Source organism: Ceratotherium simum, unplaced genomic scaffold (genome assembly GCF_057802395.1).
Source record: "Ceratotherium simum simum isolate JZ-2026a unplaced genomic scaffold, ASM5780239v1 HiC_scaffold_43, whole genome shotgun sequence".
Taxonomy (NCBI): domain Eukaryota; kingdom Metazoa; phylum Chordata; class Mammalia; order Perissodactyla; family Rhinocerotidae; genus Ceratotherium; species Ceratotherium simum.
In genome coordinates this window covers 1,683,979-1,709,574 of record NW_028261259.1, presented here as the reverse complement: position 1 = coordinate 1,709,574, position 25,596 = coordinate 1,683,979, and the positions used below count along the sequence as shown (strand labels likewise).

Below are 25,596 nucleotides of genomic sequence, written 5' to 3'. Positions count from 1 at the left end.
ACCACACTTCACTGTGGCCTAACTGAAATCTTTAATCTTTTGTTAGAGTTAGGCTTAAGGTTGTTATATAAACTTGACATGCTAATGTGTATAATAATGGTAATAATTTCCATCATCTTCGGGTGCTTACTGTGTACCCGATGCTGTGCCAGCTGCTTTACATTCATTATCTCATCTGCTGCCGCAGCCCTACGCAGTGGAGGTGGCGTCACCTGCGCTTTACTGATAAAGAGACCTGGAATCTTTTCTGGGCCTATGTCTGGTGAGAGGAGTTCTCCTGCACTCAGGAGGGGCAGGTGGGCCAGGCTGGCTTTCCTAGTTTTATGGCTCCAGAGCTCCCTCTTCTGTTGTTCTCCCAGAATGTTTGCATGTGGCCTCTTACTTTCTTAGATCCCTTGGCTCTTTTCCCCTCCTCCACTTGAAATGGGAAGATTCTTCCTCTGCCGTTATTGTCCCAGTTAAGTTCAATTTAGAGTTCACTCCCAGCAGCTTCTCCTCAGTGCAGAGCTCTGCTGAAAGGGCACTTAGACTGGTAAGGTTCTGGAGTGGTAGGGCCCGGATTGCTCCTGCACCTACGGCAGTCCCTCCGTTCTAACCCTTGAAATGGACCTGCAGCCCCCTTCCAGATGGGCTGCCCTTCTCACCTCAGCCTGCCAGTGAGTACCGCTTGACGATGTGGAGGTTCTTGCATTCTCAGGAACGTCATTCATACTTTTGCTGTCCCTCCACTTCCTTCTGTACAATTGCAGATATAATGGGGGTTTAGTTGCTATCAGTAGTTTGTTCCACTCACTCATATTTTGTCACATAATTTTGTCATGGATATTATGCATGAATTTTTGGTTTGCTCTCCTAGTTGTTCTATCTTTTTTTTATATTTATATAAGGGAATTCAGGGAGATTTTTAAAAATAAAGGCTGTGCTGTCACTGTTTTCCTAGAATCCCTCTTATCATTTGATATTTAAGTGAGTTACAACATTTTGGGGGAGATCTCTCAATGGAGTGTTAAGAGGCCCTATCCCAGCACTCCGGGAGCCAAATAAGAGATGTAGAGGGAGGGGAGGGAGGAGGCGATTGGGGAGAGGGAGAAAGGGAGGGCAGGGGGAAAGAGAGACTGGGGAGGCTGATGAGAGAATATAGCAGGTCTGCATCTCTGCTAGGGAGGGAACCAGCAGGCCACATTCCACGAGGGCTGCAGAAAAATTAGACCTCTTTCAATACAAATTTGAGATCTAAAAGTAGTTTATTCTGAGTGGAACAAGTTTACCTATGGTTTCAAAAGTTGGAGAGGAGACTCTAGGGGTCAAGTCTTGGTTGTTTAAGATTCAAATAAGGTAGGAGAGACTGGAATATGGCCAGGTTTCCAAGAAAGGGGGGCTAACAGCAAACAAGCCTCAGGGAGAGGCCATGTGTCAGTGTTGCAGTCAGCAGGCCCAGCTGAGCCTGAATTTAGTCCAGCCCAGGCCCCAGATGTGAGTGTAGAAGCCTCCAGATAATTCCAGTCACCTGCGTTCCAGATCACCCCATGATATTCAGACTGAGGTCCCTGACATTGCAGAGCAGAGACAAGCCACCTGCCCTGTGCCCTGTCCAAATTCCTGACCCGCAGAAGCCACGAGCATAACAAAAAGTTGTCGATTGTTGTTTTACACCACTAAATTCAGGTTAGCTACTACAAGCAATAGAAAACCAGAATAGCCATGGTGATTGGTTTGGCTGATTAAAGGAGATTAGCCATTCCAGATTTTAAGAGAGGAATGGCTGGAGCACAGGCCTGGAGACAGACCAGCGTGGCCCATGTCTAGGGAACTGTTGGTCACTCCAGCTGGAGGAGTGGCTCATGTGGCAGAGTATAGCACACTGCAGGCCAGGGGAACACATTCAGGGGCTACAGGGGTCTTTGTCTTATCCCTCCACACCCAGCACATGAACAGCCCCTCGATCCTGCTTTGTGCTGGCCCAGCCACACCAAGAGCAAAGATTCTGCTGTTACTGGTATTTATAAAAAGGAGACATGGTAGGGGAGCAGAGTGACAGGGGTAGGATCGTCATTTTAGGATACCTCCCTTAAATTCTTTTCAATGAAATGTAAATATGAATTATGGAAAAGCCATCCATCAGAGTTCTTTTTTCAAACTTAGCTTTCTGGCCTTGTTGAACATTTATCTATTAATTATCTTGATATACCAGGCTGCAAATAACGGGAACACTGTCTCGAACTGCCTTAAACAATAAACACATTTTTGTTTATTTCTGGAAGTCCAGGAGTAAAGCAGGCCCTGGGATTGGTTGATACTGCCCTTCACTTTTGTCATCAAAGACCCAGGTCCTTTCCGTTTCCCTGCTCTGTCATCCTCAGTGCTGACCTCATCCTTAGGCCAGGAACAAGATGGTGGCAGCGGTGTTCTTATGGACTGAATTGTGTCCCTGCAGAATTCATATGTTGAAGCCTGAACCCCCAATGTGATGGTATTTGGAGATGGGCCCTTAGTGGGTAATTAAGGTTAGATGAGGTTATGAGGGTCAGGCCCTCGTGATGGGATTAGTGCCCTCATGAGAAGAGACCTGAGAGAGCTCTCCTCCGCTCTCTGCCCTGTGAGGACACAACAAGAAGGCAGCCGTATGCAAGCTGGGAAGTGGGCCCTCACCAGGAACCAAGCCAGCCAGCGCCTTGATCTTAGACTTGAGCAGTTCCTTATGGCTCATCTTCCCTTTTATTCTCTTAAACTTATATTTCTCACCTTTTGAAGAGCAGTTATTGAGCTATTGGTGATAGGCTTCTAGAAAAACGAAACTTATTTTAAGGTGGGATTTGATAAGGAACATTTGAGCTTGATAACTGAGTGGGAAAGCTTCCATTCAGTGAGGGCTTTTGTGAGGGAATCTGTGCAGATAGGCCAAGCAGATAAGAAAAACTCAAAAAGCAATAAGTGAGACCTTGATATGTTTTCTTGTGCTTTTGTACTGAATCTCACTATTTTGAGTCCCAGTTAGGAGACTTACAGTATTGCTTTAACCTGCAAGAGGGATGTGAGGAGCACTTCTGAACACCTCGTGTTTAATGGCCTTTAACTAGTTGTCTAACTTTTTTCTATTTTCCTTTGTCAGTGTAAATTCATTTTAATTTGCTTGTCATTTTTGTGGACTGGAAGTGTGTTTGAATCTGCTGCTTAAAACAATGCTAGATTCGTTTTCTTTAGTGCAGTGATTCTCAGATATATTCCAGTAGAATTCTCCTGCGATTGAGTCAAGTGGTCTTTTCCAATTTTTAGGAAAATAAATCTTTGTAATTTTGAGAACTTCCTCAAAATTATTTTAATAAAACTTTGGTTACCTGCTATAGCTTGCCTACTGGAAGAGAAAATGAATGAGTACCAAATGAATAATAATGAAAAATGTGAAATCAGCTGATCCTGTTAGGCTTGATAGATTGGTTTTTCATCATGGGTATTTGTGTTAGTGGTTTGATTTTTATATTGTATACATATATTCATTGTCCGCTAGTAAAAATGTTCCTAATTTGTGTGATGAAATGACGTATATCAGTACTTCATGATATTTTACAGAAAGGTCTAAGAATTCCAGGTGTTCTGCCACCTTAAACATTGAAAAGCACTACTTTCTGGGATAATTGAATCCCTAAAAGAATTTCCAGTGTTGGGTCTGGGATTGATGGTCCTTGCTGATCAGATGTTATATATTACATGGATGTATGCTGGACATGGTTGTTTTGGAGCATTATTACATCTGTAATCATGGGCACAGCTGAAACTGGTTTCTGCTGTTTTGAAAGGTGTACTTACCTGGAATTGGGGATGTGCTTGTCTTACATCCCCTGAACTTCCACACTGACAAGAGAAGCCTTTTCTCCTGGCTCCCAGGGTCTGCCCAGGAGGGCATTATTTCCTAGCTTGCATCCCGCCTGCCTTTCCTCCTGGCTAATCCCCTTCATTCATTCATAATGATGGTTTGTTATCATTCACTTTCTTGTTTCTTTTGGCTTCCTTTTAGCAGCTTCTTAGGTGAATGAGCATTTGAATAATAAATTGATTCAGCTTCTTCATTTTAATACAGTATTGGCCCTCTGAAGGACCCAGCAGAAAACCAGCACAATTTTGTCAGTAATTCTGTCTTTGATTTCTACCATACTCACATAGCAGGAGGCAAACGTTAATAGCCAAGTGTTCAGTCTCTTTCCTGCTGGTGCCCTCCCAGGGTGCTGCCACTCCCATCTCATTGTCATCATGGAAGTGGGCCCCGAACACTGAGTCAGAACCCAAGGAGGGACCTGCCCTACAGGTCTGAGCTCTCCCTCAGTGGAGGGTGACTGCCCTAGACCCCATTCCCATTCATCAGAGTTAATTGGCTTCTAAGGAGACTCACTTATCCCAGAGAAGTGACATACTAACTTATTTCAGAGTCTGAACGTTGCCTGAGCCCTCAGTAAGCCCATCCACCGTCCCATCATGCCTTCTGATTTGCCTTCTCCCTGGATCCCCTCACGTAGCATAATCTTTGCCAGCCCAGTCTGGTCCTCCTTGGCTCTTCTCTTACAGACGCACGTACACCCGCACGTGCACATACACACATGTGGAGACAGACGGAGAGACGTGTGACAGCAAAAGTCTGGTGTTTTGTTTTATGATCCTCTGTTAGTCCTTAAGCTCCAGCAAAGATGATTCTACCCTGAAAATATCAGATGCCCTTTTACAAAAAGTGCCCTCTAGAGTTTAATTATAGAACCAATTATGATAATGTCTAATAAAAAAATTTATGTTCATAGTATTCTTTAAATTTAGTCAAAATACAAGGCCTGATTGTATTACATTTCTGAAAGGTGTCGGGGGAAGAGGGGGAATCTCCCTCTGCCCTTTTCCTTAAGGTTCTTATGGCTGGCCACATAATTAACAAGACAGGTTAGCAGGAGAAAATAATACCAAGTTTAATAACATGTATACATGGGAGAAAGCAGGGACACTGCGTTTCTCAACACAATAGCAGAGATTCTCGTCTTAAATACCATGTCCAACCAAAGACAAGGAGGATGTTGGGGGCGGGGGTGTTAGTTACAGGAGATTATCACTAAAGCACTGTAAACAAGAGTAAGGTTTATTATGCAGTTTTAAGGCCTCACCTTCTACATTGATAAGTCTCTAGAAATGAGGTCATCCCCTCTCTTCCCAATACAAAGAGGGAGATACCTTTACAAATGGAGACTTCCCTTGTAAATGATTGTCTGGTAACTCCTCGCAGGGCCATCTAGAGCATGTGGCCAGAGAGACAGAACTTCCGATAAGATGGGCTTGTTGGTGCCTTTTCTATTGTAACCTCTATCCTACATTATCTTTATAGCAGTCATGATAATAACTCCTTCCTGAAACAGATTTTTTGTTTTAAATTCTTTAGGCAGTTTGGGAGGGGAAACTCAAATATTCTTCCTGAGTTCTCTGAGTCCTTATTGTCTTCAGCTTGAAATAATCCGCATACCAGACTGTGGCTTCCTGGGGTAGCTTGCCCTGAGCACCATCAAAGGCATAAAGTTGTATGATAAGACATTTAGCCTCCATGTTCTTTTTTGCAGCGGATATTTAAAGCCAGGTCACTTTAGGTGACTGGCTCCATAAATCTGTTGTGTGCACCTCAGATTGGAGGGTGCAGCCAGCACCCTAATGACAACACCCCTCTGGCGACACATCTGTGCTGCTTTAAAGGAAATCCAGGGGCCGGCTCCGTGGCTTAGCGGTTAAGTGCGCGCGCTCTGATGCTGGCGGCCCGGGTTCGCATCCCGGGCGCGCCCCAGGGCACTGCTTCTCCGTCCAACGCGAGGCCGAGTCCCACGTGCAGCAACTAGAAGGATGTGAACCTATGACATACAGCTATCCACTGGGGCTTTGGGGGGAAAAAAATGAATAAATAAAATCTTTAAAAAAAAGAAAAAAAAAAGGAAATCCGGGGAGCAAGAGTAAATGTTTCCAGTGTTCACCTTCCCAGCAAAGAGGATTTTTATCAACTCAGGTGTTAAGTTTGGGATCCACAGACCTATCAAAGAGCAAATTAAGAACACATCCATTTCAGGGCCGGCCCCGTGGCTTGGCGGTTAAGTGCGCACGCTCCGCTGCTGGTGGCCTGGGTTCAGATCCCGGGCGCGCACTGACGCACCGCTTCTCTGGCCATGCTGAGGCCGCGTCCCACGTACAGCAACTAGAGGGATGTGCATCTAAAAAATAAATAATAATAAAAAAAAAGAACACATCCATTTCATAAAGGAACCATCCTTTATGCAGCCATCGCTAATGACTCGGCTGCTAAAATCTCATTATGGGTTCAGGCTGGTTATCTCTGTTTAAGGGTAGAGGGAAACACCCTATTATAAATTCTCTCAGGCCTCCCAGCACCTCATTAAGCAACTTAAAAAAAAAAAAAAAGGAAAGGTGATATGGGAGAAGTAGTTCTGAAAATTAAAATGGAACAGAATGATGTTTTGAAGCCAAAGAGGGGGAAAAGGCAAGGGTTTTGCTTGTGAGGCCTCTGCTACAATAAAGAGGACCTTAACGCAGACGGACCGTACCCTACAAAATGTAGCCCATAATTCAAGCTGTCAGCTTAATCACGCTATTTCCAGGTATAGAGAAGGAGCCCTTGTTTCCTGGGTAAAGAGAGAGAGCCTTGTTTGCTGACCCCTAGTCTGCAGCCTGCCGCTGCAGACCGCCCTGCTCTGTTAACCTTTGTGTTGCTGTCCCCTCCTTCCCTCATTTTTGGCATTGTGTTCCCTTCAAGTGGCCCCCTGGAAGGGACCACCCAGGGGGCTGCACAATGGGGACCAAGGGAGCCACCAAAACATAGGTTTTGTAAGACAGCCCGTTAAAAGAAAAATACTCTTTAACTATGTATGTGTTTGTCCTTTCTACAACTGTTTTGTGTGGCAAACAAAACCCCATGTACAGACTTCACTGTGGCCGCACATACAGCTGTTCCAGCCATCGGGTGTCAGGCTTGAGATAGTTCCTCCCAGTTTATTTTCCCAGGGCACTAATTCTTGATGTGGTTTATATTTACATGTTTGGATTTATGGTCAGGAAACTTGATATCAGAGTAAACAAATTGCACTGGCTTTATGAAACTATTTTATCAATAGTCTTCAGAATTGGTGGCATTGCTCTTGGGTGAAACTTGTCTGTAATGCTACTTAACAAAAGCTAGCAGCCGGAATTCAGTTCTCAATAGCCATTTACACCTCTGTAAAAGGATTAGCTCTCGCCAATTGTTACACTGTTTAAATCTTAATTTGCATCTTTATGGAGGTAGGGCTTCTACAGACCTCTCTGGTTCTCTGTTGTATTTGTGTACCTGTGGGTGGGAGGTCACTGGAGGTTTTCTCTTATTGGTGAAGGTGCTAAATTGCTTCAGGATGACCAGTAAGCTACACAAATTGAATTAGCATATCAGGGTTTGACTGACAACAGCCCGCTGTGGCTCGTTAGTTATATTTTGTAGCAGTTGTGGTCTTTAAGTGTTGGGTGCATGAATGCATTGTTACTTCTGTTTAAACTTAACAATTCTCATGGGTCTTAGGAGGATTTTAAATGTTGTTGATTGTAATCAACAAATTTCCTTGGGAATTAAATGTGAAAAACAGAACCAGAACATGATCAAGTGATGGTTTTATTTATTTATTTTTTTAATAGATAGAGATAAAATATGCAACTAAGACTTTATTTATTTATTTATTTATTTATTTATTTATTTATTTATTTTTTGGTGAGGAAGATTGTTCCTGAGCTAACATCTGTGCCAGTCTTCCTCTATGTTGTATGTGGGATGCCACCACAGCATGGCTTGATGAGCGGTGTGTAGGTCCGTACCCGGGATCAGAACCTGAGAACCCTGGGCTGCCGAAGCAGAGCGCTCGAACTTAACTGCTATGCCACCGGGCCAGCCCCAAAGTGATGGTTTTAAAAGTAATCTTTTCTATCCAGGCCATGTGTTCTTAGTTTAAAGATCAAAACCTTCTTATGTTTTGGAAGGAGTGTAGGGTCAAACCCATGAGAAGGAAGAAGTTGAGTGTGCAGGCCAGTGTTCTGCAGGCACTGGAATGGGAAGCAAAGGCCGGTCGTGTTGCCCTTTGCCCACCGTTCTGTATGTGGGCTGTTCCTAAACCCCACACTCAGAACCACAGACCACCTCTGCAGATGATGCCTTTTTGTCGTTGCTCGTTTAGCAATACAATTTCCTTCCCCAAAACGTTGTTCTGGATGTGACCAACTATGGTGCTTTATTATTCTTCAGTCTCATTAAAAATACAGTAAATGTATTTTATAAAACTTTTTAAAAGTAACATTATATTATGTAAATTATGAAGTAAACTCATTACTAGTTATGGGCAGTGATTACCACAGCATTTTGAGACTGTTGTTCCCTAGAGAAAATAAAACCTGAAAGTCATGCCTTTAGTGCTGCAACTGAAACATGTCCACTCTGATAGAACACCCACGGGAATGTGTGGAAGTTACCTGGTGGGGTTAAGGAAAAGTTTATTTTCTACAGCCCTCATACAGGGTCATTTTTGCCAAAAAGTAATTCTCAGTTTGCAGTACTGAAAGGAAAAGCATGGCACTTTTTCTCTCTTCCTTGCTTCCAAAAAAAATTGTACCTTCCTTTGAGTGTTCCCATTAGCCTGGAGTGGAGTTGTTTTCTTTTAAATTCTCTCTTAAATTCTGTGTGACTGAAAGATGAAAATGAAGCTAGAAAGCAATTACTTTAAATTTGGCCAAAAAGATTTATTTATTATCTGCCTGCACTGTTGGGTAAAATAAAATATACCTCTTTAAAGTGCCTTTTGTGCTTCTAGAGATTACTTGTCATCCATCACGTTTGTCCACTTGCTGGAGTTCACAGAGACAAACTGATGGTAAGGCCCAGTGTGTTAGTGCCAGGCCCGTCTACATATTCCCCAGGAAGGACTGGGCATGGGCTGGTCAGACTGATGCCCCTCCAGCTGGAATTATTTTGATGGGAATGCAAATAGAAGACATGAAAGAAATTGAGGTCTTGAATTCTAGGATAGTGTTTTTTATAACACATAGTCTTTAATCTTTAGCTCCATAGTGTTTGAATTCTTTAATAGAGATTTTTTCAGCAAAGGACTGATGAATATTTTGTAAGCTAAAGTCAGGTATCACGTGGAGAAATAACTACTAGAAACCCTCAGCACAGACCAACTTGTCTTTTAGCCAGAGAAGGTTCTGAGTTAATCTAGAGTAGACCATAAGCTCTGTGCAGACAGTACTTGTGGCCGTCTTATTGATCTTATTGCCAAGCCATGGACGCCATGGAAGCCCTGGACCGGTCTAACAGCAACCATATAAAAACATACTGTAAAAATAGGTGTCATGGATTTCTCTAATCTAGGTTTAAATCTTGGCCCGTCATTCAACTCGTGGTGTTAAGTATGTCTTCAGTATTGTGCTGAGTGCGACATGAAACTTCAAGTAAGATAAAAATTCAGAAGTCCAATTGTTGTTCTCAACAAGCTTTTGGTCTTGTTGAGAAGACTAGACAGACATGACATAACTAGAGAACAGTACAATGTAGGACGTTGTCTGTATTGTGCTAAAGGAATTCAGGGATAAGAAAGATCCCTATGAATGAGGTAGTCAGAGAAGCTCCTAGACAAGTATGAGAAGAGCTAGTCTAAGTAAGCCTGATATTTGGATTGATCAGATTGGAAAAGAACAAAGGTTATCTGGCATCTGTCCTGACTGGACAATCAGGTATTATTTAGCACTGGCATACCATGGTGGGGTGGGGGGTGGGGATACAGGCAACAAAGGGTACATTGTCTGTAGAGCATTTATAAACAGTAATAAAACCACTAAAACTGTTTTCTCTTATCACCATTCCTAAGAATGGCGGAGATAAAATACTCCTCCCTGGAGGGAGGCTGCTCCCACCCGAACACCCTGCCTATACCCCACTGTGGTACCCCAGCATTGGTGAGTGTCTGCTAACTTCCGCCATTGTACCAGCATTTCAGAGGAGGTGCAAAAACATCAAGCCCTGGTCCTTGCTCAGGGTCTACCACCAGGGGTGGGAAGTAAGACTAGAGGCAGTCTAAGCTAGAGACCCCAAGCCTGCAGACCAGCTCTGTTTGTCCAGCATAGTATTTAACCTTCTTTTGAATTAGCTGCCAGATTTTTAAATTTGGGAGATGTCAGGTAAAAATAAAACTAGCAATTATGAATTTCCAGCTTCTCTTGAAAACTAGGAAGATCGACGTCACTGAGACACATTCCACTGCGGGAGCTGAGAGTGACTGGCCCTTTGAGTGAGGCACACACCCCAGTTTTTCGCGAGCCCACCCCACCAGCTGTAGGGGCTTGACTTCCCCCCAGCTGAGCCGTGAATGACTGTTCTCCCTCTCTGCCACCCCCACCACTGCTCTCACACTTACACACTCTTCCCCTGCCATCTAGAGCACAAGTTCAGTCTCCTGGCTGTGGTCTGGGTCTCGTGTCTGTCCCCTCACCAACTGCATCTGTGCACGGCTGCCAGGCTAACCCTCTCAAAAACACTGCTTTCAAGAAACCAGCCATAGCTCAGAAATCCGCAAGATTTATTACTATTTTCTCACCAGAGTTTCATATTGAATTTTATTTCCCATTACTATCTTATCACCACAAACAGCAACCCCCACCTGGCCAGACTTGTGTCCTTGCTGGTCCCGACACCCCTCTTACCCTGGCATTTCCTCTCACCTTTGCCTGTGCCACCCCTTAGCTTAAAGGGTCATCTCCCCTTCTGTCTAAATCTTGCCCAGCTGAAGTTCCTGCTCCATAGTCAAGCCCTTGTGATGCCAAGGAGCTCTCTGTCTCTCTACTGCCTCACAACTCCTGATTGCCTTCCCAGTGATTATGTGCTCTCCTTTGCTGCTCTGAAATTGGCTTACCTCTGATGGGCCTGTCTTCCTTTTCTTAAGGGCAGGTGTTATTTTGTGAATTGAGTGGTGACGAGATAAAGCCTTCCAGGAAGAATTAGGACCCAGATTTTGCCAAAGGAAAAAGAAGTATTATAGGTACTATAAGTCATATAAGCCAGGAGTCTGGAAGGTTTTTTGTTTGTTTGTTTTTTAATTTATTTTTTAAATTATTTTACTGAGGTCATATTGGCATATAACATTGTATAAATTTCAGGTATACAATATCATATATCAGTTTCTGTATAGATTGCTTTGTGTTCACCACCAATAGTCTAGTTTTTATCTGTGACCATACATATGTGCCCCTTTACTCCTTTCACTCTCCGCCTACTCCCTTCCCCTCTGGTAACCAGTAATCTGTTCTCCGTATCCATGTGTTTATCTTCCACATATGAGTGAAATCATACGGTGTTTATCTTTCTCTGTCTGGCTTATTTTGCCTGGTATAATACCCTCAAGGTCCATCTATTTTGTCACAAATGGCATGATTTTGTCTTTTTTTATGGCTGAGTAGTATTCCACTGTGTCTATATACCATGTCTTCTTTATCCATTCATCCGTTGATGGGCACTTGGGTTGCTTCCATGTCTTGGCTGTTGTGAACATTGCTGTGATGAACATAGGGACGCATAAATCTCTTTGAATTGTTGCTTTCATGTTTTTGGATGAACACTCAGTAGTGGGATATCTGGATCATATGGTATTTCTATTTTTAATTTTATAAGAAATCTCCATACTGTTTTCCATAGTGGCTGCACCAGTTTGCATTTGCACCAGTTATGTATGAGGGTTCCCTTTTCTCCACATCCTCTCCAATATTTGTTATTTCTTGTCTTGTTAATTATAGCCATTCTGATGGATGTAAGGTGAAATCGCATTGTAGTTTTGATTTGCATTTCCCTGATAATTAGTGATGTTGAACATCTTGTCATATGCCTGTTGGCCATTCATGAACAAAATGAAAAAACAACCCACCAACTAGGAGAAAATATTTGCAAATCATATATCCAACAGGGGGTTAATTTCCAAAATATATAAAGAACTCATACAACTCAACAACAAAAAACAAAACAACCCGATCAAAAAAAGGAAGGTTTTTGGCAGCAGAGCTCAGAGGTGAAGGATCCAACACAGGATGTGGCCCAGAGGGACTAAGAATCTTAGGCTTAGAGTTTAGACAAGAGCTTGAGACACGGCAAGGAACTGGAGCGCCCATAGGGTGGCCTAGGGTCCAGAATAGGCCTTGAATGGGGGGTGGGGGGGTGGGGGTGGGGGATGGACACGACACGACATTTATATTTCCTGCCCAGGATAAAAGCCTGCTTCAGAGTCAGGGTGCCTGAGCCTACACTTGTCACTCACCCTCTAATAGACAAACAGAGCACATCTCTTTCATCCTTTTGATATTAGGCACATGGCCATCAAATGGATCCAGTAACTTAACCCACTGTTGTACTAACTACAAGTTAGTAAGACGTTGCTAATTAACACATTGCTTTACAAGTTGCTTCATTTTCTTTTTGGAGTACATGTTGAATATTCCCAACTACGTATGTCATCAGCTTCTTTAAAGTAGAAATACTGTTTTGTCTTTGATATCTTCTCCCATAGCTTTTTAGAATCATGCTTTCCCCCAAATAGACATTTTTTTAAAGGAAGTTTCTAACCAGTCTCTTTGGAAGCTACTATGATACCGTGACAGACCTAACCTAAAACAGTGGCCAAATTGTTAGACTAGACCAGTCCCCCAGTAGACTGGAAATAGATAATGAAGGCTAAATCCCTCTTTCCCTCCCTTCCTCTTCTTACTAAAAATAAAGAAAATTGTATTGCGGTGGGATCTGAATGGAGAAATAATAGTCATTTTTCTGCGTTCAGAAATAGAGGACATAACCAATATCCAGCCAGCAGTTTTCAATTTCTTAGCAGTGACGATTTAAGTAAATTTCACATGAGTTGTGGAGGATCTAACTTTGTTATGATTGACAATAGAAAATTAGCCTTTTCTGCTGTTAAGATTATCTAGGATTCCTATCAGTCAGGTGGAATGTGGAATGAGATTACACAGCTGTCGATTTGAAGGTCATTAAAGTCTTCAAAGGGTTAAAAGTTACTTCCACTGATGGATTTAAAACTGCCACATACACACAAACAAGGTTTTCAAAATGCCCCATTTTACATCTTTGTCGAGAGATAGTCTAGTTGCTGCATTTTTGTGTCTAGATTATATTACAGATATATTTCAATAAACCGCGAAGAACCTCGTAGATTCTAGAAGCTGGGCCGTCTGTGCTTAAATAAACATCTCATGCAGCACCTGTTTTATTTTATAGGCTCTATAATCACAGTGACATTCTGAAAGAAGACCTTGAAGCCTGTGGAACAGCTGTCCTTCCCCAGCCTCCGAGACTCTTACCTGGAGGTGGCAGCCATGAAAAGCAAGTCAGGTATTATTGGGATGAAATTGCTGCTGTGGGAGGATGGCCATTCTTGTTCCCAGATGCTTCCAAATAAAAACAAAACACTAGTCCACATGGTCGCCACTGGGATAGACACTTGTAGTTGTCAGTTTAACTGTTCTATGGACTTGACCATTTACTTCTTTGTAAATGTATTTGTTTCTAATTGTTAATTGGATATATCCACTCAATCCCTACTCATAACAATGTTTTAAGGGCTTACTTGGGGGGAGGGAGCACAGGTGGCCTTCATCTGGTATATTAGCATACCTTCGTGAACAACCCAGGATATAATCTAGTCTAGCCACCACCCTAGAGGGATGTCATTGGCAAGTCCAAACCCCAGATGGATTCCTCAATTTCCAAGGTCATGCTGGTGATACAGGCCCCCAATCTAGAAGATACAGGCCCCCAATCTGCAAGTATGGTCTCTGGACCAGCAGCATCAACAAGACCTGGGAACACGTTTTCCCCGCCCCGGCCTCACTGAATCAGGAATCTGGGGGTAAGACCCAGCCACCTGGGTTTTAATGAGCCCTTAAGGGAACTACCCTCCCTCAGGTTTGAGAGCCACCACTTCAAGGATATCCCTTAAAGGCCATAAAGCTAGGATGAGAGAGAGAGAGGGTTAATTATTTGCAGGGTAGTTGGCACATGTGAACCATGATTCTTGTACATCCTTCCTGAGTCAATCAGAAATCTGTTCTATACCCTCTACCCACCTTTTAGGTAGCGTGGGTTTCTTTTCATGGCCTCAGAAGCTTTGTGGCATCTGAGCTACTTATTGAGTTCATAGAATTACATATGTGTAATTTGTGTAATGGTTTGTCCAGTGTTGGCACCTGGTCGGTGCCTAATTCATGTTGCATAATTGTTGCCAGTGACCTAACTCTGATTTTTATTTTGGGGACTGACTATATTTCCTTTTATTAAAATATATCCCCACTATTTACTAGCAGAGAACAAATTATTTCTGAGCATGGTCAGCAGATGAGTGTCTGTGAAAGCCCACCTGAAAGGACCTTGTTTCGCTCAGAGTGAGAGGGGCTTTGGGTCTGGTTATCTTATATCTAACATCGTTTTCTCTACCTTCAGTGTGCCACATAGGCTGTTTTATGTTAATGATTTTCTTCAGAGTAGAATTCAGCATAAATCCCATGAAGGCGTGAGAAGTCAAGATGATGGTTTCTAAAAGGACCTTGTCACAAGAAGACTTGGCCAATCATATGTTCCATTTAACAGAGCACAAGGTGAGGTTCACAAGTCCTGAATGTGTATACATTACCTTCTGCATCTGTACTAGTGATCTCCAAACTGTGGAAAATGCTGGAAATGACCTTCCTGGTCAGTAACTTTTCAACCTGAAGCAGTAAAGGGCAATGCAAGAAAATCCTCTTTCCTGTTTTTTTTTGTTTTTGTTTTTTTTTTGTGAGGAAGATCAGCCCTGAGCTAACATTCATGCCAATCCTCCTCTTTTTGCTGAGGAAGACCAGCTCTGAGCTAACATCTATTGCCAATCCTCCTCCTTTTTTTCCCCAAAGCCCCAGTAGATAGTTGTATGTCATAGTTGCACATCCTTCTGGTTGCTGTATGTGGGACGTGGCCTCAGCATGGCCGTTCAAGCGGTACGTCAGTGGGCGCCGGGATCCGAACCTGGGCCGCCAGTAGCGGAGCGCGCACACTTAACCGCTAACCCACGGGGCCGGCTCCCCCTCTTTCCTGTTGTTTTATCATGCAAGATGAAAAACAGCAGTCTTAAATACTAAATACTCCTTTACAAGGCGGTGGAAGCAGCTGTCTGGGGCGAGTCTTTCTGCACTCTATAGGTCATTTGGTGATTCTGTGTTGTGAGGCTCTGTAACCAGGCCCCTGTTTCTTTCTCACTGCTTTTTGTGTCTGTTGATAGACTATTTTGCATAAACCACAGTTGTGGTGTGTGGCGTAGAAAGCACATATGCATTTATAATTCTCTGTGCAAACTGACTTGTGAGACTAAGTGATTCATCGTGTGACTCTCTCAACCTACGCTGCCAAACTGTGATTGTGGGTGATGAGATAAAATATCCACATCCACTAGACTAGACATTTGTATAGTTTCTCAACATGCATAATAGAGCATTGATTTCCATTATGAAAGGTTGCATTTTGCATGACTGTTGGTCTACAGTTATGTATAAATCAGCTTTCCCTAAGAAATGATCCTTCTTTACGACCAACACAAATTTTAAAATTAATGTCTGGAGGCTGCAAGACTGCTTCTTTACCACAATCATTTTTTTAAGCCAGATAAAGAAGTCAGGAATGGTTACTAATGTCAGTGTTATGTTCTGTTACGATTAGGGTTGCCCTTTTATGCCCCATTGTGTGTTGTGACTGGGGGTGCTGTTTAATGCACACTGATTGTCACTGGTTCACTGTCTAGCCTTGGAAAAAGTGCCAAGTGTTTATATGACCTTTGAGAGATAAGCAGTCAGGTCTTTAAATACAGATTCTTTCTAACGAGTTTTATTTATTTATTTATTTTTGCTGAAGAAGATTAGCCCTGAGCTAACATCTGTTGCCAGTCTTCCTCTTTTTTTGCTTGAGGAAGTTTAGCCCTGAGCTAACATCTGTGCTAATCCTCCTCTATTTTGTATGTGGGTCACTGCCACAGCATGGCTGATGAGTGAGTGGTGTGGATTCACACCTGGGATCCGAACCCGTGAAGCAGGGCTGCCAAAGTGGAGCATGCCAAACTCAACCACTAGGTCACCAGGCCAGCCTCTCTAACAAGTTTTAATCATGGCATCGGGCTCCTTGCTGCTCTTCTTGCTCTAGCCACCCTCTGTGCCCCTCAGCACCCAGGAATTATTGTTGGGCACTCCCCTAAGTGATATATTCCCATCTGCTTTGAGATCTCCCCTGGACCAAAGCAGTCAACTGGTCAACTTGATAAACTATTTCAGAAACACAGATTTGGAGAGAATGATCTACTTTTGTTCCTTAATTGTTAATGACACTGATATCATTAGAATTCTAAGCCAGGCAGAGTAGGAAGGCTCTAATGGGTTATGAACTCCTTAAAGCCTGTTGAAGAGAACTGTGTTTGGTGTGGCGGCAGCCCTGCTTGTGCCCCTGACCCAACCATGGCTGTCGAGGTCTATCTCTTTACTATAATCTCATCTGCAAAATGGGATACCTGCCCCACAGCGTACTCTAAAAGATAGTGAGAAGACTTCTGAATTCCTGCTCGCAAAGTGAAGCATCTTAAAAGGAAAAAGAACAAAACCGTTCCTATCATCATTATTGATTTTTGTTATATCAGGGATTAAGTGTTCAAAGACCTTCATATGAAAAGTTTACTGTTATTAGGTGGAAGACCAAGTTGTTATTTTAGACAATCGTGAATTATTAAAATATAATTCATGTCATTTGGGGTAATTGATAAAAAATTTGTTCATTATTGCCTTCTGGAAAACATATTTTAACATAAAAATGATTACTTAAGTAATTTTATCGTATATGAAATCCATATTGAGAGTACTCATTATTTTATTTTTTTTCCAGGTGCAACTAATTAATTGTCTCTTGTTAGTGGCTACTTTCGGATACAGTTGCCCAATTGTGCTCTCAAACTCATGCTGAAAAATTGAGTCAGCTTTATATTATTTGGATTACAGTATGTAAAAACCTCTTTATTTTATTCTGCCTATTATGTTCAGAATAAAATTCAGGGTACTTACTACTTTGTCTGCATTTAAAACTTTGGTCAAGTTACCAATCTGTTGTAAATCAGTCGTAATTAGGAAATGTTGGTACATTTACTTAAATTGCAGTTTTCTGATTGGAAGCCATTCCAAGTATATGAAGTTAATTATAGACTGTTTAAAGTCTATTCTTTTATTATATTTTTAATTAAAGGAGTATATAATTTAGCTGACATTGAACTTTGTTTTTTCTCTGTGGCATTGATGTTATAAATTTTCCAATGTAAAGTAGACGAAAGAGAAAAAGAAAACTCCTGTAAATCCTTTGTACCTTGGGCCGGCCCAGTGGCACAAGCGGTTAAGTGCTCACGCTCCTCTGTGGCAGCCCGGGGTTCGCTGGCCCGGATCCCGGGCGCACACCAGCGCACCACTTGTCAGGCCATGCTGTGGCGGCGTCCCATAGAAAGTAGAGGAAGATGGGCACGGATGTTAGCCCAGGGCCAGTCTTCCTCAGCAAAAAAGAGGAGGATTGGCATTGGATGTTAGCTCAGGGCTGGTCTTCCTCACACACACACAAAAAATCCTTTGTACCACTTTGCAAATTTTCTGATTTGGTGTGTTTATGTAGAAACATGGGCAATCAGAAACATACCCAATTTGTCCTGAAATCAATCTGCACGAAAGCCTGGTTTTGTGCTGTAAGTGTTGGCTTAACTGTTCAGAAGTCACAGACTCTAGATGCTATACCTCCTTCCATAGCTCATTTGCTATTTGACCCCATGCAAGTCAATTAATGGGTTTTGTCCTTTTGTGAGGTATGTATAATAATTATAGGAAACCTTAGCTAGTTCTTTCACACCAGAGCCCAAAGGATGGTTACAGTTGGTGGGGACATTAGTAGCCTCTTGCCTTGGCTTTGCCTCTGCAGAAGTCACGTGTATCAGTCACCAGCGAGACGGTCTCTGATAATTCAGTCCATCCCAACTACTTTAACTAACTTAATTCACCCTACTTCAACTTGTTTCCAAGTTTAACTCAACCTAAGTAAACATCTTTTCAGACCAGAAGCACAATTGATTTACTCATTATGAGAAGTGTAACGGCTGAATGGACTAGAATTTGCTGGTAGCCTGTGATTGCATTTTCCCGGTAGGGAAATCTCTTGTGAAACCAAATGTAGAAAAAGGTTGCTTCATTTACATAGAAACAGAACAAAGGAATTGGGTGGCATTATGACATTGGTGAGGTCTAGACAGAACCAAGAAAGGCACGTTGCTGAAGGGGCTTTCTACCAAACCAGCCAGAAACCTTAGAATCATTCTGGGAAGTTTTTAAATAAGTTCAAGGATTCCGATGACCCATCCCACTTTATTCAACTCTTGGGAAAAACTAGAGTTAGGTCAGGCAAAGATTATAACAATTAAGATTTATTAAAGAAGGTTCTGAATTGTACCTAGACTTACTTTTTTTCCAAATATTTTCTTATGAAAATTCCAAACATACAGAAAAGTAAAAGGAACTGTGTAATGAGCATCCATATACCCACCACCCAGAATCTACCATTGACATTTGATTGCACTCCCATATGTCTGTCTCTTCATATTTCCATCCATCCGTCACAATCTCTTATTTTTATGCATTTCCAAGTAAGTTGCAGACATTAGTACACTGTTTTTTAACTTTTTACTTTGAAATTTTTAAAACATTCACAAAAGCCACTATAATAACATAATGAAGTCCCATGTACCCCTCACCCAGATCCACCAGTTGTCAACATTTTGCTAGTCTTGTTTTATCTTTCCCTCATCCACACTTTTTTCTTTGAGTAGTTTAAAAGAGACAACATATTTTACTTATAAATACTCACAAATACTTATATCTCTAACATATAAGGATATAATACATTACCATTTAACAAGATTCTTTACTTTGTCTGATACCTATTTCTTGTGAGTTTGTCTTGATTATCTCAAAAAAGTCATTTTACATTTGCTTTGTTTGTATCAGGATCGAAATGCTATCACCTGTAAACTGCTGGTTCAATCCAGATACATGATTATACTCCAGCCCAGTTATTTTGGTAAGACAACGTCATAGGTGGTGCTTGCACTTCTTTTTTTTTTTTTTTTGTGAGGAAGATCAGCCCTGAGCTAACATCCGATGCCAATCCTCCTCTTTTTTTTTTTTTTTTTTTGCTGAAGAAGATTGGCCTTGAGCTAACATCCATGCCCATCTTCCTCTACTTTATATGGGATGCCGCCACAGCATGGCTTGACAAGCGGTGCGTTGGTGCACGCCTGGGATCCGAACCTGCGAACCCCAGGCCACCGAAGCGGAGTGCGTGCACTTAACTGCTGCGCCACCGGGCTGCCCCAGTGCTTGTACTTCTTATTACACCCCCTCAGGCCGCATGTGATGTCTGGTTGTCATGTTGTTAGGAAGACTGGTCTGTGGGTTTGAACATTGATAGACTGATGCTTCAGTATAAAGTTTACTGTTATGCAGTTTCCACAAAATTATGCTCATTTCCTAGATTCATTCATTAATTTGGACTTACAAAATGGTGACTTTTCTAATTTGTTAATTTCTTCTGCATTTATTAGTTGGAAGAACTTTTCCCATCAACTACTTGTTAATTGTGAAATGCATTTTTTGACCACAAAGGCAGGATAAATGCTTGATTCTATCCCTTTACTTACCAATTTTCAGAATATCAAGTTGTTGCCCTAGCAGCCTCCAAAGGTTTGTTTATTTGTTTATTTGTTTATATTTTTAATTTTGGTGAAACACACATAACATAAAATTTACCATCTTAACCATTTTTGAGTGTACAGCTCAGTAGTGTTAAGTACATTCACATTGTTCTGCAACGGATCTCTAGAACTTTTTCATCTTACAAACCTGAAACTCTGTATCCATTGAATAGCTCTCCATTTCTCCCTCTCCCAGCACCTAGCATCACCGTTCTGCTTTCTGTTTCTATGAACGTGACTGCTCGAGGTGTCGCATGTAAGTGGAATCGTGCAGTCTTTGTCTTTTTGTGACTGGCTTGTTTTACTTAGCATAGTGTCCTTAAGATTCATCCATGTTGTAGAATGTGACGGGATTTCCTTCCTTTTTGAGGCTAATGCCAAAGATTTTTTATTGTTTTTAAAACTTTTTATTATTTATTTTTTAAATGAACTTGTAGATTTTTATATATTTGCTGTGTTTAAGTCCATTGCACTCATTGTTCTTTTTGGTGCTCAAATTGTCCCATCTTTGGCCAGCAGGAACCCCTTCAAGATGGCCTCTGAGGCCTTTTGACATGACTCAGTAGTCTTTGATAGCTTCCATACTTTCTGGTATGACAAGGTTTTCCAGGCTCGTCTTGTACATTTCCTGCCCCAGAACTAGAACAGGGCATTTCCCTAAGGGCACCTGGTTCCTTTTAGTATCTAAATACCGTAGTCTAGGCAGCACTATAGGCTTCCTTTTAACTCTTTCCTAATAATATCTTAATTTTTAAAAAAATTCATAGTAAGTATATAACAGGAATCAACTGTTGTTGAGATGGAAATGTGATCTGTTTCTCTTAACTACACTTAAGAGGAGGCTAACTATCTGTGCAGTGATTTGAAACCATGGCCGCACATTAGAATCACTCTGTGAGCCTTAAAAAAATCCCAATGGCTGGACCACACCTCAGGCCAATTTTACTAGACTCCGTAGGGGTGGCATTAGGCACCTGGATTTTGCAAACCTCCCCAGGTAGTTCCATTATGCAGCCAAAGTTGAGAATGCTCATCTAGCAGTGAAATCATAACCAAAATAAAATTAAAAAAGAAATACCAAGACTCTGGAAATTCCCTTAGTCCAGAATATATTAGGTCCTAGACTTTTCTGGATGAACTATCTTTGACCAACTTGATTAAGGGGCCTTTGAAAATATGGGAATCTCATAAGTAACCCAATACTACAAATTTCTAATGTGTCTCCTATTTCTGTGTTATAGATCTGAACAAGCGTCAGCCTCAGGCTTATTGAGGGCACAGTTGGGTCAGCACATGGCCACCTTGAAAGAACGTGATAATTCTATCACAGAAGAGGTAGCTAAGAAGTCTGAAGCTTTCCTAGTCAAAAACGTGGACCAGAGGACAGGGGTTAGTAATTTTTATTTTTTTTAATAAGTTTCAAGATGTACAAATTACTCATTTAAGGAAATAGTCATGTTCTTAACAATGGTTAACATATTTGAAAAAAGATTCAATAATAGTGAGGTTTTATGGTTGGTTTTAACTTTCTGCTCTCAGGCCTTTTGCATAGTGTTTTATGTAGGAATCTCAACTCCTTACATAAAGTTGATTCAGGTTTTGGAGCTAACCTAATTAAGCATATCTACCACAACATTTTCCAAGGAACTTAGAAGCATTTGTAGCATCCTGGTTTTCTTTCTCCACTCCATCCAGACCCGGGAAACAGAGCCGTCTTCTGTGGCTGATGTGTGGGCTGGTGGGCGAGAAGGTCCAAGGGAGTGGAGCCTTGTTGTGCAGGGTCCAGCCTAGGCTAAGGAGTTTGTGTTTAATCGAGTAGATTTTGAAAAGCCAGTAGAGCTTTTTGAGTGGGGCTGTAATAAGATTTCTGCTGCGCCTTGGGGAGTTCTGTCTGCTTGGATTAGGACTGAGACGGAGAGGAGGGAGCCCTGCTGTGGGTCAGACAAGACAGCGAGGGGCCTGACTCAGGAGCTGGCACAGAGGGGAGTGTGAACTGCTGAAGAGACAATGGAACCGATGGAGCAGATTCCCAAGGAAAGCAGGATGGGCTCCAACGCAGGAGCCCAGATTTAGAGCGTTCCCATCGTAGTCTTTGTCATTCCCTGGAAAAGCCATATATTCAGAGAGATGGCCTTTCTTTTCCTAAATTTAATGTCTTGTGAACGTGTCTAGTTTCATGTATGTTTTCTCATCCTTATATGTAATATAGGGTTTTCTGGCTTTGATGCTTTTTATTTTTATCATGCACAAAGTTCGAGGATTCTGCATGTGCCCCTCCCGGAGGCGCGGCTTGCCATCTCTGCACTGAAGTCACACACCTGTGTCTCTGTGCAGTCCAGAGGCTCGGCCATCACCCCTCAAGCCTCTCAGAGCACCTTCAGTCCTTCTCAAGCCCCCCTTTCTTTGCCCCTTTGATTAAAAGAGAGTAGAAGTGCTTTTTTAAGCATTTCAAACATACAAACAGAGAGTGATAAAATGAACCCAGGAATCCCACGCCTCCCAGCCCAGACTCACATGTGTCGTTACCATTGCACCCTATTTATCTCAGACCTGCTCCTCCTCTGCCTTCTCCTCATCTTCCCACCCATCCTCCTTTTCCCCCTCCCTCTTGGCTTCTCTCTCTCCCCCTTTCACGCACCTTCCCTCCCTTCTTCTGCTCTTTCTCTCCTCTTCTTCTCCCCTCCTTTTCTCCTTCTCCTCCTCTCCCTCCTCTAACCTCCTTCCTCCCCAATTTCTTTCTCCTGAAATAAATTATTATGGAGATACAGCCCCTGTGCGCTTCTCCTCAAGCCCGTGCCCCTTTTCAGAGGTAATCTTGTGCTATCCTTCCCACACATATTTTCATTTCACTGCACTTCCTGTGACTCAATAAATAACCCATAGTTTTGTTTTGTTTGAGGTATGATACCAGTTGTGTGAATGTTCTTTGAGAAAGAACCATGTTCTTGAGGAAAAACAGAACCTGTGTTTTTTAGATCCGTTCCACACCTATTGATAAATGTAGATCTTTTTTTTTTAGGTCAGGAAGATTAGCCCTGAGCTAACATCTGTTGCCAATCCTCCTCTTTTTATTGAGGAAGATTGGCCCTGGGGTAACATCCATGCCCATCTTCCTCTACTTTATATGTGGGATGCCTGCCACAGTATGGCTTGATGCACCTGCCATGCACATGTCCACGCCTGGGATCCCAACTTGTGAACCCTGGGCCGCTGAAGCGGAGCAGGGGAACTTAACCACTATGCCACTGGGCTGGCCCAATAAATGTAGATCTTAAGAAGGATTTGTTTTCCGGTTTTGTTGTCCATTTTATCTAGTACCATTTTGTAACAACATTGTATTCCATTCTTGTTCGCTCAAGTAGGTCACATCTCAGCCGTGTCAAGGCTGAAATAAGCAGTGGTCTACTGCCCTTTCATATCTAGTCATCTTTTTTTAAAAAGGTGTTGTTTATATTAGAAAACGTATTCCCAGTTCCAGACAACCAATCCACTCATAATTTTTCAAATAATAATTCCATTATTTTTTTTTTTTAAAGGATCTCTCAGTGTTGCTTGGTTTTTTGTTTTTTTTTTTTAATTTTATTTATTTATTTTCCCCCAAAGCCCCAGTAGATAGTTGTGTCATAGTTGCACATCCTTCCAGTTGCTGTATGTGGGACGCAGCCTCAGCGTGGCCGGAGAAGCAGTGCGTCGGTGCGCGCCCGGGATCTGAACCCCGGGCCGCCAGCAGTGGAGCGCACGCACCCCACTGCCAAGCCACGGGGCCGGCCCAATAACTCCATTATTAATGAGAAGGGGCTGCCCAATTAATAACTTATGAATCAAGTGATATTCTGCCTCCCCTCGTAGGTTTTTTGTTCCCTTTTAAATCATCCTGATCTCATCTTAGTGACAATCATAAAAATTACCAATAAATTAATCACAAAATCTGTCCTTAAAAATCGAAGTAAGCAGGCAGTTTCTGAAACTGTTAGGTTGTGACTGAAGAAATGCACAGCCGTAAAGAACAATGTTACCAAAATGACGTGGGCAGGGCAAGCCTTGCGAACTTTAGAACAAAATGCTTTTGTGAGTTCTAGGACTGTTTTGATTTACATGTCATGCTTTTACTATTAGCAAAATCAAGTATCTTTGGTTGTTTCCCTGTATTGAAACAATATACACCTTTAGTAAATAGCATGAGTTACATATTTCTCTGTAGATAAAAATCTTAAAAATAAGAGATTTTCAAAATTTAAGAAAGTTCTACTAAAAATTACTTGGCTAAGAGTCTAATGAAGCTCAGAAATATTTACTTTGATCTCTTGGGTAAATGGCTAATTAAACAGTCACGTGTAAATGATGTTTACCTGTGGGTCCCCTTGCTGTCAGCTAGAGTCAATCCTGTCTCTTGAGTAAATACATCATTAAAGCCGCTGAAACTCGGATTATGTCCTCTTGAGACCAGATAAGATCCACAGCACCCGCACCCTATTAGGCAATTACATAATTGAGCTGCAGGCTTTTAAATCAGAAAAATTTATAATTACTTTATGTGGAAAAAAAAATGAGTTGGGTGCTTCATTAAAACACAAAGTGCCTTAATACTCCTTCTCTCCTAAGTGATGTCTGTTTCCACCCAGGAGAACTTCTCCAGGGAAAGCAGAGTGGCTTACTGGTGGCACTCATAGAGTGCCCCCACCACACATACCAGAAAGACACATGACTAGTCACAGAAATCCCTTCATCTCTCCCTAAGGATCGACTGTTCTCTTGATCTTCTCTCTTGAATACTCATTTGCTGGCTCATATGAATACTTTCTGCTTTCTTTTAATTGCTGCACAGATAAAATCCCCTTCCTATAACTTAGACATACCTTAGGTGATGATGCTTGCATTTCTCTTTAAACATTGAAAAATTACTTCTGGTGTGCAAGAGGAAGGTTCTTGAGGAAAAAGTCAGTTAAATCTGTGTTTTAGGGGAAATTGTCATCTACTGTCTACATCCGTGGTTTTTAATTCTCTTGCTTTTCTGTATCTGCATTAATAGCACTGATTTACATACAGAAGGAAATGTAATTTTATTAAATGCTTTCACATTCGCTTTCTGTTTGTATTTGTACCATCCATCGCAGAAATCAGATTCCTTTGGAGCTAGCATGTGTTTTTCTTAAAAAACTAGCAGAAAAAAAAGAAAACCAAACTTGGAATATTAAGGTAAACAAAAAGGAGAAAATAAAATTGCCCATTGACATTGTGGTGTATGGCTTTTAATATTTAATATATTGGCAAACATGGGTTGTACTGTTTGTGTCCATAGCTTCTTTTTTTCCCACTTGTCACGAGTGAACTTCCTTTCATACCATCACATGTTCTTCTACATCATTCCCAACAGCTGTGCAGAGACCCCTGTTTGGATATTCCACTGTCCCTTTAACCAGCCTCTTGTTCAACATTTAAGTTGTTTTTAATTTTTCCTGTAGTAAAAAAATTTCAAAGAACATCTGAGCAATTCAGTTTGTACAAATATCCATGCTATTTCCTTAGAATGAATTCCTAGATGTAGAGTTGTTAGGTCGAAGGGAATGTGTGTCTTTCAGCCTTTTGCTCTGCACTGCCAGATCTCACTCTGGAGGGGTCATCAAAGTCACAAGGAATGGATGAAAATATATATATATATATAATCTGAGCTCTTTATGAAACTGGGTGCTATCAACTTTTTTTTTTGAGCACCAAATTGAGA

General features: G+C 41.8%; 1 protein-coding gene across 4 annotated transcripts in view; it reads left to right on the top strand.

Moving 5' to 3' along the window:
- Positions 1-25,596, top strand: part of LOC147911353 (centrosomal protein kizuna-like) — a 98,672-nt gene that overhangs the window by 49,792 nt on the left and 23,284 nt on the right. For all 4 annotated transcript variants that reach the window (XM_087428043.1, XM_087428044.1, XM_087428042.1 and 1 more), the window contains exons 13-14: positions 13,310-13,423; positions 21,116-21,263. In XM_087428043.1, coding sequence (XP_087284169.1) covers positions 13,310-13,423; positions 21,116-21,263 — 262 coding nt within the window. The remainder of the gene's footprint in view (positions 1-13,309; positions 13,424-21,115; positions 21,264-25,596) is intronic.